Raw genomic sequence first — 15,475 nt, forward strand, 5'->3', positions numbered from 1 at the left:
GGGCGCATGCAGCGTGGATTATCACACTACAATTCAATTTACCAACAATGTCCAAAAATAAATTCCTTTTTCGACCACCCTTACGACCCCTCCCGACCTCCTCTACACCTTGACAATACCTTCATCTAATACAACTTTTTGCGTACTTTCCAAGAAAAATACAGCCGACCCCTTGCACCGCAACATACGCCCCCAATCGGTGTTCGAAACACCCTCCCAGAGAGCAAATTCACGCTAAACTTTTACATTCAATGCGCTGTACTTCAGTCAAAAACCAAGCTCATGGCCAAAACACCAACAATTCCTTAACAACTTTTTGCGTTCTTTCTAACAAAAATACTGCCAACCCCCAGCGACGCACCGTTCACCCATAATCGGCGTCCATAACAATCTCCCAGAGAGTATCTTCACGATAAAACTCCCACATTCAATGCGCTGTTCTTCCGTCAGAAAACAAGCAAACAATCCAAAAAAACAACCCTTACCGATACAACTTTTTGCGTATTTCCCCTTACAAATACAGTTGACCATTACCGACGCACAGTTCACCCGCAATCGATGTTCAAAACACTTACCCAGAATAAAATTCACATTCATCTTCCACATTCAATGCGCTGTACTTACATCAGAAACCAAGCTAATGACCCAAAAAACACCACTTCCTGAATAACTTTTTGTGTTCTATCAAATAAAGATACTGCCAACCCCCTGCAACGCTCCGTTCACCCGCAATTTGCGTTCTACACACCCTCCCTGAGGGCAAATTCACGCTAGACTTCCACATTCAAAGCACTGTACTCCCGTCAGAAACCAGCCAAATGACCCAAAAGTTACTCCTTCCTAAACATAATTTTGTTTTCTTTCCAATATAAAATCTGCCGATCCCCTACGACGCACCGTTCGACTGCAATCGGCGTTTAAAACACCGTCCCAGAGAAAAATTTCACGCTTTACTTACACATTCAATGCACTGTACTTCCCATGCACATTCTACTTCCGCCGAAGGAGAAGGAAATATACCCGAAACGATATCAATCAAACATGCGCGATATAATTGATTTTTTTCTAGGCAAACAAAATCGATCATTTCTTATCTCTTCTGCTTTTCAATTGTATACATTATATTTCAAGGGAGACAATAATAATGAAAATACAAAAATACTGCTAAATCATATGTGATAAATTTTTAACATTCCGATCCAACCATTTCTTTGTTGACTTAACAATACACGTGCATTTGCATTTGATCATAATTAAATTGTACCGAATCGATTTATTTATATCATTCGAAATGTGGCAGACGTTGAAAAATATTTCTACATTTGGCTTACGTTGAAAACCAGTTCTACACTCGTCTTATGTCGAAATATAGTTCTACATTTGACTTGATGTCGAAATATAGTTCTTCATTTTTGACATGATGTCGAAATATAGTTCAACATTTGACTTGATGTCGAAATAAAGTTCTACATTTGACTTGATGTCGAAATATAGTTCTACATTTGACTTGATGTCGAAATATAGTTCTACATTTGACATGATGTCGCAATATAGTTCTACATTTGACATGATGTCGAAATATAGTTCTACATTGACTTGATGTCGAAAAATAATTCTACATTTCACTTGATGTGAATATTTTCTCTGCATGTCTAGATATGCATCATCAGAAAAATTAATAATTTACGGTAATTTAATCAAAGAAAATTATTGAAAATAATAAATTTGAATAGTTTTAATCACAGTTTTGCTTCAACGTGCAAGTGGCGCACTTGCAGTTTTCTTTTTGTAAAAATGGTGCAGTCCCAGATACCTGCATAGGAGAGCTTCTGATTGGGGAAAATTTGAATTTGAGCGCAAATTCGACACAATGCGCCCAATTGATGTGGGGTTTGGAATATCGCGGCCCGGCCAGCAATAGTGCCTCAGGGAATTTAACTCCCAAAAATGGCTACTATTGAAGAACATTAAAAGAGGTGTAAAGCACTAGTTAGTTTCCATCTAGCTCAGTTAGGCCGACAAGGGCCGCCAAAAGCTGCCGATTTTTGTTTATAATAAAAATATGTAAATCATTTCACGTCCTCACCTCATCCAGCATTTGGCCGGCAAGGAAAGCAAGAGGAGAAAGTGAGAGTGAGCGCGAGAGGGGCCGCGATCAGCGACTCGCCTGCATTATTAATAAATATGCAATCAAGCACGTGCTGCACTTGAGGCGCTGCAATTATATTTTTGTACGCATTTTTACTTCTGCACCATCCCAAAATGCACGAATGGTGTAGTTTGTTTTTTAAAAAAAAAAATACATTTCATAATCATTTCTTTTTCAATTTTCAAATTTTATGTATCGACTGAGAAGAATAAATAATATTGATATATTTCGTGCTTTTTATGTGTAGAAATACGCAAAATTTCAGTGTCAAATCCAACTCACGCAAGTCTGAGCATCCAATCCCTCGTTTCTCCGTAAAGTTCCTTATACATCAATACAGAAAAACAAAACTCTGAAAGAGGTAGTAATGCATTTAATTGATTCAGTTGTTTTACCCAAAATTCAAATCAAGTCACTGAAGTAAAAATCTGATAGTTGATTCTTTAAGACGATGATGTGAAATAAATAACTTACTTACGGTACATATATAGCTTACCAAGAATTTTAAGAATTATTAAACAATTTCCTATCATTAAGTTTTTCCTATAAAATTAATAAATTTTTTTTCATATATATATTTTGAGAACACATTCATTTATTGCTATATTTTATAATATATAATGTAAAAATTAAAGCAATGCACATATCTTGAGCAGATTTCTTCAGAAAGAGGCTAACCGAATATTGAGGGCGATCCAAAAGGCTAACTTGGCCCAGGCTAAATTAACCTGGCCTGGGCTAATTTAACCCGCCATTCAATTTTGCTGGTGGGCTAAGTTAGCCCTGGGCTAAGTCAAGTTAGCCTGGGCCAGGTTAGGCTTTTGGATCGCCCTCATATTTGTTTTTTATTATTCTTCATATTAAAAAAATAGAAGCATTTGGAATAAAAGTTATCAAAAATTGAAACCATGCGTAAAAAAATATACACGAAACAAGATAATGCATTTCAGAACCCAGTCTTTACATTTCTTTAAACTGTTTTTGCTATAATAAAATAGTAATTCTCTTCACAAAATGCATAATATGAAATTGAATCTATATTTAGTCCATTTAACGATATCTGTATGTAACTAGGTGCAGAGGAATCGTCTTAACTCAACGTTAAAAAACCGAATGTAAGGCTATTTTAAAAGCTGCTGTATGTATATTTGCAAACAGACAACAATATAATTCAACGGTAGCAATAAAATAATATGTGAAGCTAAATACTTTTTTGTTTTTTAGGTCAGGCCAAGACAAGCGTCTTATCGGCCTGTGCCCTTGCAGAAGGCAAGCTCTTACATTTTTTAATTGGGTAATTTTTGTTATTATTGTAATTGTATTATTATGAAGCTGACTTTGCTCTTGAAACAAGGTCGATCTTGCTTTTGTTGGGACAAAGAGGCTTTTGCCGGTCGTGGATGAAAAAGTATATTGAGTTGGTGTGGGCAGGGGTGTGGCTGCGCTGCTTTTTCCTTTTTTCATTGCACGGCTTAAGGGTGTCTGAGTCAGAAAAGAGCAGACAGACGATAAAAGCGGTGTGCGCGCGGTGCTCGCGGCCACACCGTCATGAGACTCGCCGGCGTCCTCTGCTCGCTGCTGCTGCTCGCCGCCGTCCTCCACCCACCAAAGTAAGCACACTCATTTTTCCTCCTTGAAACAAAACCTCAAAAACATTTTCCAATATCCTGCAAAACTTTTTCGCCCCTGTCTGAATCGACGCCTTTTCTGAATACTATTTCATTTTGGCCTATTCCCAAACTTAATTTGTTAATTATTTGGAAATAACAATTAAAATTGCAGAGTGGCTGGACTGTCCTGTCCGGACGTGTGCGTCAAGTCGCGGTGCGAGCGGCTCAAGTGCGCCTACGGCAAAATCAAGGATGTTTGCAATTGCTGCGACTTCTGCGGAAACGTGAGTTCTTTTTATCGGCAAAAACCACTTCCGCCCCGTTCTTTCCTCCGAGTGACGTAAAAGTATTCGGTGCGTGCAAAGCCAACAATTCAACGCGAATGCAATTATCTAATCAAAATTTAATTTGGAAATTTTGTTTTGACAATGAGGAAGCGAATGATTATACAGTCCTCGGCTCGCAATGCAGCGGCCCTTGGAATAGGTCAAGATTGGTCCAGATGCACACAAGCGAAAAGCAATTATTTCATCAGCGACCGCGCAGTGCGTTCCCAGTTTTGGAGTCATTTTAAAATCAAGCTGGAAAATTCCATCCAGTTTCTGTCCTATTTAATATTCCAAGTATTACTTTTTGTGTGGAACAAGAATTTGAATTTATCTTGAATTTATTCTCCTTTCATTAATTTAACGTCACCTTGAAAATTTTTGCGAGTAAAAATAGCAAAGGTTGGATTTGTTTTCAACATAAATAAATTTAAAATGTGCAGAATTAAATATTTTCAAAGCATAAGAACAAATTGCAAGTGGTGCAAATAAAATTTGTGTTACTAAAAATATTTTGAAATAAAAAAATTTTTGGCAGGGCCCGGGTGAGCAGTGTGGGGGCGAGTTTGGCATTTTGGGGATGTGCGGCAAAGGGTTGGAATGCGTTTCAAACGAGGCGTTCGAACCTGCGGCGTTTCCCGAAGGCACGTGCGCGTGGAAGAAGTTGCCGCCCGGACTCAAGTTCCAGCGGCCAGCCAAGTGGACCTGGAAGCAGCACAACAGGCCACACTGAGATTTGTTCCTCTTAATAATAAAGCAAAATTGGACTTTGAATTTTTGAAAAAAAAAACAGGTAATTTGATTGCATCAGAAGGAAAATTTCTGTGTGTTGATAAAATATATGGCCATATATTTATTAATTTTGAGTCACAATAAAATGAACGTCAATTATGCAACAACTAAACATATTAATTTGAAGCATCAACCACACTTCTTGAGGTTGCAATGAAAACCAACAATCCCTCAAATTTCTCTTTTCAATTCAACTAGCTGGCGATTTTTATAGCCAGCTTGGATGTTCACATTTTGTTGACCACCAAAATAATCTCTGTATTTCAACTTAAAAACTGAATCACAACTCTGTGGTACATATCAATAATTATTCAACTGCCTAAGAGTTATTTTCGTGAAAAACATAGAGACACTCTTGTTTGATATATTATCACATCAGTCAACGTTCGTGACAAACTATTACATTGTGTAAAAAGGGACCCAAGATTTTAAGGCATGTACGATTGAAAGTGGTTTTTTCCACTTTTACAAAATTAAGACACAACACACCAACGGAAGAAGCTGCTTGTCTGCCTCTCTCCGAGCAGCCCAGTTTTTTCCTTCAATTGTACGGAATATGAACTTGAAATGAATTCGGAAAGTGGTCTTGCTTGCTCCAGACCAAACAGGTATAAAAAGAAAAAAAAAAAAAAAATATAAAGTTACCCCGATGTCCGACTCCTTTTCTCTTCTACCAAAAACGTAGAAAACTAGAGTGGCCACACTTGTGGTTGTCTGCAAAGCACACTCGAATGCGTCTTTCCTTCTGCAGAGAACCGACTAAGTGCAAGTGTGCATTCCAAAAACTTGTAAAGCACTTTTGTGTTTTGTTGCCGACCGTGGCGGCACTTTCAGTGAAGCGAGTAAGTTGGCGACTGCGGCGACGACGGATTCGATGACTGGCCCTGCTGCTCGGTGACCGCCCGCGTCGCCTGCTCGGGCAGCTTCAAAGGGTCCGTCAGGATGTCCGTGGCGGTGCAAATTTTCTTCAAAGCGTTCAGCACGGCTGCAAAATTCAATTTTCATTAACAATTATGCTCACAGCCTGAACCAAGATAAGCTCAAGTGCCACTTTGGGATCAGAACCAAAGATATGTCTTAAAACAATATCCTTCCAAAACTTGGCAATTGCTTTTGGCCAATTTCCAGCGTTTGATTGAGGAAAAAAAGGGGCACGCGACTTATTCTTTCCACAAAAGGTATTTAATCACCTGGTCTGAGCTCGGACAGGGTGCAGTGCTGCTCCACCCACTGCATGACCGTCCTGACCATCTCGTCCAGACTGGACGTTGACACGGTGGCAGAGTAGGAAACCAATAAGGGGCGCATCAGAAAGCTGAACTGTTCTCTGGTTAAGGGGAATCTTAGCAATTGTTAAATGGGCAGCAAAAGTGGAGAATTTCTATTTGCAAGTTATATGATGAACGAAAAGTGAACCATTTTCTGCGCTCAGCTTAATTTTACCCAAAACTTTGGCTTTGTTTTCAAATGTGACTCAATTTGACAAAGCGCAATTTCAGGGGTGGTAAACTTCAGATATTATCATGATTTAAAAATTAATTAAGTTCACGCTATGGCAAAATCATTTGACCCGCAGGCAGATCAACGAAAGGATACAACCCAAAACTTCCAGTTCTGCAGGGTGCGTAACCTGACGTAGTCGTCGAACATCTCCATCATCCTGGTGGCGCGCTGGTGGGAGACGGGGGCGCCGGACGCGGGCAGCAGGGCCTGCACGTTGCTGATCGAGGTGTTGAGCGAGTCGATCTCGGCGCGCAGCAGGGCCACCTCGTCCTTCAGGGTGTTGCGGTCCTGCCGCAGCTGCTTGATGTACTCAGCGCCCTTGTGCAGCAGCGCCGCCTTGCTCAGCTGCAATTTTGCGGTCAGACGAGAGAGAGAATGACAAGGAAAGGAAACGAACCTTGGCGCTAGGGCTTTGGCTGATTTGGGGGATGAGCGACTGCAGCGTCTGGAAGCCGCTCTGGATGTTGCAGCGCCGCTTCTGCTCTGCGTTGATGTGACACACGCGCCGCATTTCCTTTTTGAAGGCAAATGATATTTAAATTGGTTGCATTAAAATAATTTTCAGGAACAAAATGCCACATCAAATTCGCAATTAATCCTAATTGAATCGGCACTGCAGATGCAAGTGCCTTCTTTAGCACCTAAAGAACGAGTAACTGAAATTCCTTTTCCTTGCCCTTGTAATAAAATTGCAAATTCAATTTGAATTAATTGAATTTTACGAAATTTTTTTTTTTCAAAATTGTTATAAATTATATTTTCATAAAGTAACACATTTTTATGAGAAATTATATATCAGTTTCAGTTTTGTCATATGCGCTCACTTTGTATTGGGTGCGTTCGTGGTCGTTCTTGGGTCTCAAGGTCTTGGGAGGCGACAGGGGGCCGAAGGAGGGGGAGGTGGAGGTCGACGCGGCGGCCTCCCTCACCTCGTTTTGATTGCTGCTCGCGTTCTGCACCGGCTTTGGCTGCAGGTTGGCCAGCTAAAACAAACTTTAACATGAGAAACCAAATTCCTCTGTTAATATTTTTCTTTGAAACGAACCTGCGGGCGTGAGAGATCAGAGTTTGGCTGCTTGGCGAGGGCGAGCGGCCCGACCAGAACAGTGCTCAGGATTTGCTGCGGTGGCGCCGGCAGGATAGGCTTGTTGTAGTACAACGGCTGCTGTGGCTGCAGCAACTGCGCCAGGAGGGCGTTGCCCTCGGCCGGCTGCTGCCCTGAGCTCAGATTCGTCGAGCTCATTGACAACTGCGAACTCATCCGGGGGGTCGAGGCGCCCCCACTCACCAGCGACGAGCCGCTGTGAGATCGTCTTTTCACCTGCAACACCATTGTCAATGTCAAATGTCCAGTTTTATCAATTCATCAAGAAAAAACTGTCACAATCACCAACTGACAACTGAGGAAGCGTAATAGGCAAAAATGCTCGTAATTGCTCGATTAAAATTTATAAATAATTTAAATGCATGATTTTTAATTTGTACTAAACATCTTTATCAATTTCAGAATCAATGAAAGAAGACTGAAATGATCACAAGTTTTTCTTATAAATCTTAAGCATCTTAAATATAACCGACTGTGTGGCACAGTGGTTAGTGCGCTGGGCTGATAATTTGGAGGCCTTGGGTTCTATCCTGGCCAGGGTCAGGGCTTGAAAAAGTTCTGATTCTGACCGGCTAGTTCACAAGACTACAGAAAATCATAGGAGGTGCATTAATCACTGCGACAGGCCGGTTTCGGGAGGAATTGCAGGCATTTCGTCTGCAATTTCGGCTATGCTGTCTGGTGTTTTCTGCAGTTTCCATCAGACATTCCAGGCGAATGCCGGCATAGTTCCCATTCATAGGACCTTCCTCATCCTTCAAACTCCCAACATACAAAACCCATCCTACACTCCCTTCTCCCCGGCCCAGTGGGTCGCAAGGTCACCGTGTTATCGGCCCCGAAAGGGGAGAATCCGAGTTATCGGCCCTTGCGATTTAGCAGCCTGTCTGCTACCGCTGGTGCCTTTACCAAGAGGAATAAACAATTAAAAAAAAAAATATATTTCAAAATAAATTAGGATACCAAAATAATTTTAAGTTAAAATATCAATTACTAGAATTAATTTTGTATCATTAGTTTGTTTGATCAAAATTGATAACGACTTGTTACAGCTTGCTGATAAGCATTTTATGCAATTCAGTCTTGCCATTCAGTTAAATTTTTGCTCATGAACAATTTGAGAACATAGTCGCCAACCTTGTTGACGTTGGGCACAGCAAAGTTGGCCTGCTTTGCGGTTTGTCCTGCCTTGGCCATTTGCAGCTGCTGGACGTCCGGCTGGTCTTGCAGCAGGGTCATGGCCTGGCCCTGGGGAGGCTGGCTGGAGAGCAGCTGGTCCTGCGCGGTGAAGTAGAATGGTTCGGAGGGGGCGGCCGAGTGTTGCCGCTGGAAAGTGGCCGAGTCAGAGAAGATTTTGGCCGAGTATTGCAGCGAGAGGTCTGGGAAGGAGTCGCCGGGGCCCCCCGCCTGCTGCCCCAGGTTCAGGTCCATGCTGCGCGCCCCCTCCGACCGGAACAGGTTTGTCTCCAGCGCGTTCAGGCTGTTCGGCTCCTCCGGCACTGACGCCAGTTTTGATGAACTCGAGCACAGCAAATCTGCATTCAGAAAAATGTGAAATTTATTTTGATGGAAAGGAGTATAATCACCATGGAGGGACTGCAGGGGTTCCAATGTGTCCATGTAATCCTCAATGTTCGGCTGCAATTGCACTAATCCTGGCTGAATGAACTCGGCTAAGCCTGCTTTGGCTGCAACAAGATTACACTATGTTAGGTTGGCACCTCTGCATGACAAAATCCTTTCAATCGCAGATAATTTATTCAAATATTTTGCCAAGAGATGAAAATATATCACATACTTTGATTTTAATAAAAAAATTAATTGGCATTCTGTCTAAATTTATGTGTGTTTTGGGTGAACTCGGCCCAGGAAAATAAAGAATAGTGAAATGAAAGAAGACGCCTCGACGTCATTTGTTAATGTTCGCTAGCACTAGTTTCAAATCTTCCCCAACTAATCTTTATTGCTTACGTAGTTCTTACAAATTTCTCCAGATCGGGAAGGGGCTCCACGCGAGTTCTCTTCCCCAAAATAAAATCAATAATAGCCCTGTCCATCCCCCATATAATTAAATAATTTAAACCAAATACAAAATATTTGATATTTGGTATTCGTGAAAATTTATAGCAACAGGGGGAGAATAAATAATTATTAATTAATTGCTCGACACTTGCCTATTTCTCGGGGGTTGGGGAATGGAAAAGGCTGGGTGATGGAGGTGAAGAGCGTGTCACTCATCAAGTCCATGTAGTCTTCATCGACCATCATTGAATTCCCTGACTCGTTGCTGTCCGGGTGCCACTCGAACATGTCGATGTCCCCCAGCTTTCCTCAAATCAAATGTTACCAAAAAGAATGAATATTGATCAATCGCTCTCACCCCGTGGTCTCCATCTTTGGGCGTCCATCCCATGATTTTGTTTTTGTAAAACATTCGCCATTTTTTGTACTCTGCAGTGACTGTGGCAAGTTTCCGCTTCCAGTACTTGCCTTCGAGGACTACGGCCTGCGAAGGAGAAAATAATCAAGTTTAGCAGCGCCGCCCATTATTTATACACAATTCGCAGACATGCATTCGGCTGATAACAATTTCACACTTGTCTGCACCAGACGAAAGATTGATTCCTCTTATCTCTGCGTGCCCCCCCCCCCTTTGATCAGCAGAACGGAACGTGCTTTTCCAAAAATTGCAACAACAAATTGAACAACACGAGGAAAGAAGCGAAAAGGTTTCTCTCCTCGGCGGCACGGCTTCTTTGCAATTACCTCGGGTTTGTTGTGCATGTCGTGGTCCAGGGGAGACGCAAACTGGCACACGAGCGTGTTTTCTTTCCTGATGACTGCAACAAAAGCGTCCAATTTCATTATTCCCTCATTTGTAGGTCTTCGCAAGAAATAAAAAACATTTTTTTTCTGCTCTCAAACTGCAACAACCGTTTCTTTTTAAGACCTGCGAGTGATAAATAAACATAGAGGCCGCTTTTCATCCACTTTTTTCAATTATATTATCAAAATTGAGGTTTAATTATGGATTTGAACCAGTTATGAGCATTGAAAATAATGATGATTTTGATTTGCTTGAAGATTAAAAAAATTAATAAATCAAATAAATTTGTAGAAAATCCGCTTTGGAAATCTCTGAATTTGGTTATATTTACCAAATTAAACATGGTTTTGCATTTTACTGTATTTTTCATTTTACAATTAAAAAGGACTACAAAGAAATATAGACTTGTTCAATTTTATTTAATATGAATGTTAACAATTCATAGAAAAATATAAAATCACACGAAAGAATGTTTTTACAATCCAAATCGATTAAAGAAATAGGAAATTTAAAAAAAATTGGGAGGTCCAAAGTTTTTGTCAACTAATCAGAAATCAAGTGTTGCGGGGATAAGAGGACATTGTAAAACTAAGACGGCACTCATGTGATTAGGAAAGCGTCTGGCGATTGGTTCAGTGCGCCAAAGAGTGCACTGATAAGAAGCCGCGCGGGTGACGTCAGAGGTGCTGATTGAGTCCTCGGCAGCCACGGTCAGGGGCTCGTTCGTCCCACTCGCCAAGCCGAAATTTCATCACAAATGCATAAATTTTTAAATTAAAAAAGCTCACTCATATTCGCAGTTTTAAATCTCAAATAAATTTGTCACAATTCAAGGTCGGACGTTGGGAGAAAGTCGAGGAAAGTGACAATCCAGTCGACGGCAAAGAAAGAAATTAATAAGTGAGCAGGTTTGGAGAAAAACTCACACTGCATGTGCCAGCACCTCCATATCACATTGTTGAGTCTTATTTTGTCCTTCCAGCGAATCCGAATGCCCTTGAAGCGGTTCCATTTTGGCGACGTCAACTTTTGTCTGCAAAAAGCAAAAGAAAAAAAGAGGTCAATATTGGCCGAAAATAGCAATTTGCCCTCTTGTGCGCTGAGGTACGTAACGTGAACTTTTTTTATAGCTCAAGAGTCCACGGTTGAAATTGGGCTTGGTAAAAAAAGCGGTTTTCGCGGCCAAACTGCGAGTTGCAAAAACAATCAGCTGCTTCCTTAAGACGAAATTACAGCGCGCGTGCCAAGTGGGAGCAGCGCTGACGTTCTTATTCGTGCTAAGCCTAAACAAACTCTTTTTCTTTAAATGGGGGAAAAACACTGGCACCGTTTCTTTTTCCGACTCAGTTTGCATTTTTCGACAAGAGAAGGCAAAGTTGAAGGTTTGAGGAGTGAATGGAGAGGCTATTTTTAGCTATCAAGAGCAAACCTGTTTTTCTTTTTAATTTGCTCCTCGGTTGCTAGCACCGTGAAAAATAAGTGGAACAAAATCAAGGATGGGCGAAAAGGCCCCGAAATAGCTGACGGGGGGGGGGGGGGGGCGAGACCTTTCCGCCGCACTAACTGGACCTGTTGAGCTCAATCAATTTTATTTCAAGAGCGTCCGATTTTTAACATCTGTTGAAAGCAAAAAAAAGTCTCGATTTTTTTACTTAATGGCAATTGTGTTAGAGATAAAATTTATTGCTCGGGACGATAACGAAAAAAACGGAGGCAAAATGGACCAGAGCGGGTTGGGTGCAAATTCGCGATAAGATACAGAAATGATGTAAGGCGATTTGATGCTGTCTGCGTTGCAACATTCCCTGAAAAAAAACTCTGGATTGAAATTGAAATCAAAATCACCAAAATTAATAGAAACAAGAAAAGTGAGGCAAAACTTTGCTCAAAGCCAAAATTTGAAAGCGCTTTTTTAATTTAATTGCGTTGAAATGGCGTTCAAAGAACCGATTATTCCAAAGGCCACTGTTTCAAGAAATTGAGACGGTTACAAGTTTACAAAACAATAATTAAATTGTGCTTCCTTTTCAAGATTTTCCTTAGTATTAATAGAAGGTGGAATTTTGTTGTTTGCGTCTCTTAATTTGTTGCAAGTCGGCAACAAAGTGCAGGACAAGAAGCGCCGGTGCAGCAAAAGTTGGCCAATCGCGCGGCTGCACCGATTATTTCCACCGACGACGCCGGAGGTGTGAGTGTGCTTTGCGTTTAGCGACTCAAAATTAACGCCGGCGGGGCCAATTCGCACTTTTAATTAAGCAATCCCAAGCCAAACTCGGATTGAGTAAAATGTTTGATTGAACCGATCATGTGGAGCTCGGGACATTATAACATTTTTTTTCCACGAGACGGACTGTGGACTCGAGCGCTCGAGGGGAGAAAAGGTCAAGCGAGTGAGAAGCGGACGAAACAAAACTAGGCAAATTTATTTATTCAAGTCGGAAATCACTTCAGAAATTCATCGCCAATATCTCATGGCCCGTCTCATCAAATTTAGTTTTTGCCGAGGCAAGCGATTTCCCGCGCCGCTCACTCACCCCGAAATAATAATCTGATAAATGGAGATTAAATAAATAATGAGGGCGATCCAAAAGCCTAACCTGGTCCAGGCTAACTTGAGTTAGCCCCGGGCTAATTTAGCCCACCAGCAAAATATAGTGGCGGGTTAAATTAGCCCAGGCCAGGTTAAATTAGCCTGGGCCAAGTTAGCCTTTTGGATCGCCCTCAATAAGTTTATTTGAAAAGGATGGCGCGGAGTGACGAAACCGATTCAGAATTTTCAAAGCGAAAAGCTGAGGGTCGAGCGAGTCAAAGGTCCAAAGTGCAGCGCATTCTGGAATAATCGTCGATTTCACCTCTTCAATAATAGAAAATAAGTAAAAAATTAAGGAAGGACAACTTCAAGAAAATACCCATAAAATGGTTTTCAGACTGAAAAATTATCCAACTGGAGAAAATAATTGCTAGGCAATTTTTCTAGTATATCGGTGTTTTCCTTCAATTTTTATTTTAGACTTTTCAGAGAAGATCAAACGCAGATTTTGAGCAAGCGAAACTTTTTGAAACATCCTAGAGAGGTAATAAACCAGCCTTGCAGCAACTGTGTATTTTATTCGAATTCATTTGATTGTAATTCTGGTGCCAAAGGAATTTCATCTCTGCAGGCTTCACCGAATGGACAATTTGGGAAATTCAGAGCTGGGGTTTTGTGGGAAATTTCTATTTCGGGCCGCTGCATTTCCGTTGTTTCCGAACTTCCGGCCCAGCATATCGGGAAAGGAAACTCCGCGGCAATAAATTTATTTAAAATAAGCTGCCTTGACGTTCACAATGCAATCGGACCATTTCAAACTTGAAGCTGGAGCTTGATCGGTCCGTGTAAAAATAAATTGTTGATAACGCGCACCAGGGTCAACCTCCATTTCAGAATTAATCTGATAAGATGCAGATCAGCCCAAGTAAAAATTATTGCTTGGCAACTTTTTATTTACTTTAAATCTGATTGATATAATGGTTTTGAAAAAATTGAAGATACTAAAGAGAGCAGAAAATCGTCAAAGGTTTTGGATTTTGAAAAGTTTACTTGAAACAAAAACAATTTTCTTTTTCAATTGATTTTCAATGTAGCTTATACTAGCTTTTAAGAAAATAGATTCTGATACTTTAGTCACAATTTCTTTGGTCAGGGTTTGCTGATGGAAAAATACATGGAATATTCGTAAGAAAAGCAAAAAGTTAATTTCGGCGCAGTTTGTAAATATTTGATTTCATGAGAGTGAAAAGGAAATTCTGGCACTACTGGCATTAAATTTTTCTTTGTTTCAACAAGTCCAAAGGATGAACAGGAATCTTTATTTGAGTTGGAAACTTTGCGGAAATATAAAGGGAATTATATAGAATTTAAATTAAAAGTAATGCGTATCCCGAAATTCTCAGTCCAATCAAAGCTCGAAGTAAACCACATGTTTAAAAAAATTCCAATACGGTTCTTCTATTCTGAAGCTCCCGTCCGAGGAGAAATGCCATGTGCAACAATTAAGACTTTTGCTTCCAGAATGGCAAAATTAAGTAATGGAGAAAAAAATTGAGGAAATTGTGAGGATTGCAAAAAGCGTGGCTAGAAAGTGGGTCACCGACCTGTAGGCGACGGTCATGCACTGGAACAGTTTGGTCAGCGACGAGTCGATGAAGAGCGAGACCTTGAGGTTGGGGGGCCGGGGGCGGCCCTGGGGGGCGGCCGGGGCGGCGGCGGCCGGGGGTTCGGGCACAGGCACGGCCACCAGGTCCTCGTCGTCCTGCGCCTCGGCCTCGAAGTCGGACACCATGAAGTGGCCCGAGTGGATGGCCTCGGTGGCCGCCACCGCCGCAGCCTGCTTGGCGGCCGCCCGGCCGCCGCCGCAGGCCATCTGCACACTCGTCGCCCTGCGGTACATGCTCAGTTCGGGGCCCCCTCCGCTGCACTGCATCGCCGCGTCCTCACCAGGTCATCGCTGCCTCCGCGATCACTTCCAGCCCTGCGACGCCATGTTCCTTTCTGCACTCGCTCGTTCGCCTGCCTGCCAATGCTCAATGCTCAATGCTCACCAAAACCAAACCTCGGCCACCGAGCACCAACACCAAACACCAAAACCAAACTCATCAAACACAGGCGGCAGCTGCACTCGCGCGCCACCTGTCGTCGCCCCTCCCAACCACCGTAACCCAGCATCACCAGATATTGAAAAAGCGCGCCAACAGAGCGTGCAAATGTGCGCAATTGGCGACTAAAATCATCAATTATTGTCGTTTATTTGTCCACATTGTTTTAATTATATCGATTGTTGAAAACAATTAATTCAAAAAAAAAAAAAAAAAATTAATTTATGGACAAAACGGCACCACCAGCAAAATTTTGCTCAAACTTCTGAGATCAAAAAGACCCCATTCGCCCGCCGGCACATGTTGACCTGGTATACCGATCCTTATTTTCATCTGTGTTTTGATCAGTTAGAGATAAGATAAAGGTGTCTTCCAAACAATTACACAATAATATGGAAGTGAAACACTCGGGCTTTTTCCGTGTTGTAAAAAATTGTTATATGGCTTTATGGCTTTACTAGTTTCAATCATGGTCTGCGACCCTATTTCATGAGCACTGCTCGCTGATTAATTAAAGAAAAGTATTAG

General features: G+C 41.6%; 2 protein-coding genes across 3 annotated transcripts; one reads left to right on the forward strand and one right to left on the reverse strand.

Moving 5' to 3' along the window:
• The first annotated feature begins 3,600 nt into the window (after positions 1–3,600).
• LOC132203940 (single insulin-like growth factor-binding domain protein-2) lies at positions 3,601–5,525 on the forward strand. The gene is made up of 3 exons (XM_059632112.1): positions 3,601–3,759; positions 3,932–4,043; positions 4,624–5,525. The coding sequence occupies exons 1-3, from the start codon at positions 3,698–3,700 to the stop codon at positions 4,816–4,818; spliced, it is 369 nt and encodes a 122-aa protein (XP_059488095.1). The 5' UTR covers positions 3,601–3,697; the 3' UTR covers positions 4,819–5,525.
• Positions 4,613–14,919, reverse strand: LOC132203939 (carbohydrate-responsive element-binding protein-like). 2 transcript variants are annotated; one of them, XR_009442480.1, is made up of 14 exons: positions 14,447–14,919; positions 11,239–11,345; positions 10,252–10,325; positions 9,866–9,991; positions 9,660–9,810; positions 9,072–9,173; positions 8,623–9,020; positions 7,426–7,701; positions 7,205–7,363; positions 6,778–6,894; positions 6,474–6,725; positions 6,068–6,197; positions 5,523–5,862; positions 4,613–4,790 (listed from the first exon to the last, which is right to left on the reverse strand). XR_009442480.1 is itself a non-coding variant. In XM_059632111.1 (13 exons), the coding sequence occupies exons 1-13, from the start codon at positions 14,773–14,775 to the stop codon at positions 5,708–5,710; spliced, it is 2,376 nt and encodes a 791-aa protein (XP_059488094.1). In that variant the 5' UTR covers positions 14,776–14,919; the 3' UTR covers positions 4,913–5,707. The 2 variants fall into 2 exon arrangements, 1 of the variants encoding a protein (XP_059488094.1); XM_059632111.1 differs by lacking the exon at positions 4,613–4,790 and having other exon boundaries at positions 4,913–5,862.
• Positions 14,920–15,475: the final 556 nt, after the last annotated feature.

Source organism: Neocloeon triangulifer, unplaced genomic scaffold, assembly GCF_031216515.1.
Source record: "Neocloeon triangulifer isolate White Clay Creek 2 clone unplaced genomic scaffold, ASM3121651v1 ptg000020l, whole genome shotgun sequence".
NCBI lineage: Eukaryota > Metazoa > Arthropoda > Insecta > Ephemeroptera > Baetidae > Neocloeon > Neocloeon triangulifer.

Coding starts and splice junctions, on each gene's coding strand:
- LOC132203939 (XM_059632111.1), bottom strand. CDS start 14,775: ATGCAGTGCAGCGGAGGGGGCCCCGAACTGAGCATGTACCGCAGGGCG. Junction 7,702..8,622: donor CTGTGCCCAACGTCAACAAG/GTTGGCGACTAT, acceptor ATGGTGTTGCAG/GTGAAAAGACGATCTCACAG. Junction 6,198..6,473: donor AGAACTGGAAGTTTTGGGTT/GTATCCTTTCGT, acceptor ACCAGAGAACAG/TTCAGCTTTCTGATGCGCCC.
- LOC132203940 (XM_059632112.1), top strand. CDS start 3,698: ATGAGACTCGCCGGCGTCCTCTGCTCGCTGCTGCTGCTCGCCGCCGTC. Junction 3,760..3,931: donor GCCGTCCTCCACCCACCAAA/GTAAGCACACTC, acceptor TTAAAATTGCAG/AGTGGCTGGACTGTCCTGTC. Junction 4,044..4,623: donor GCTGCGACTTCTGCGGAAAC/GTGAGTTCTTTT, acceptor AATTTTTGGCAG/GGCCCGGGTGAGCAGTGTGG.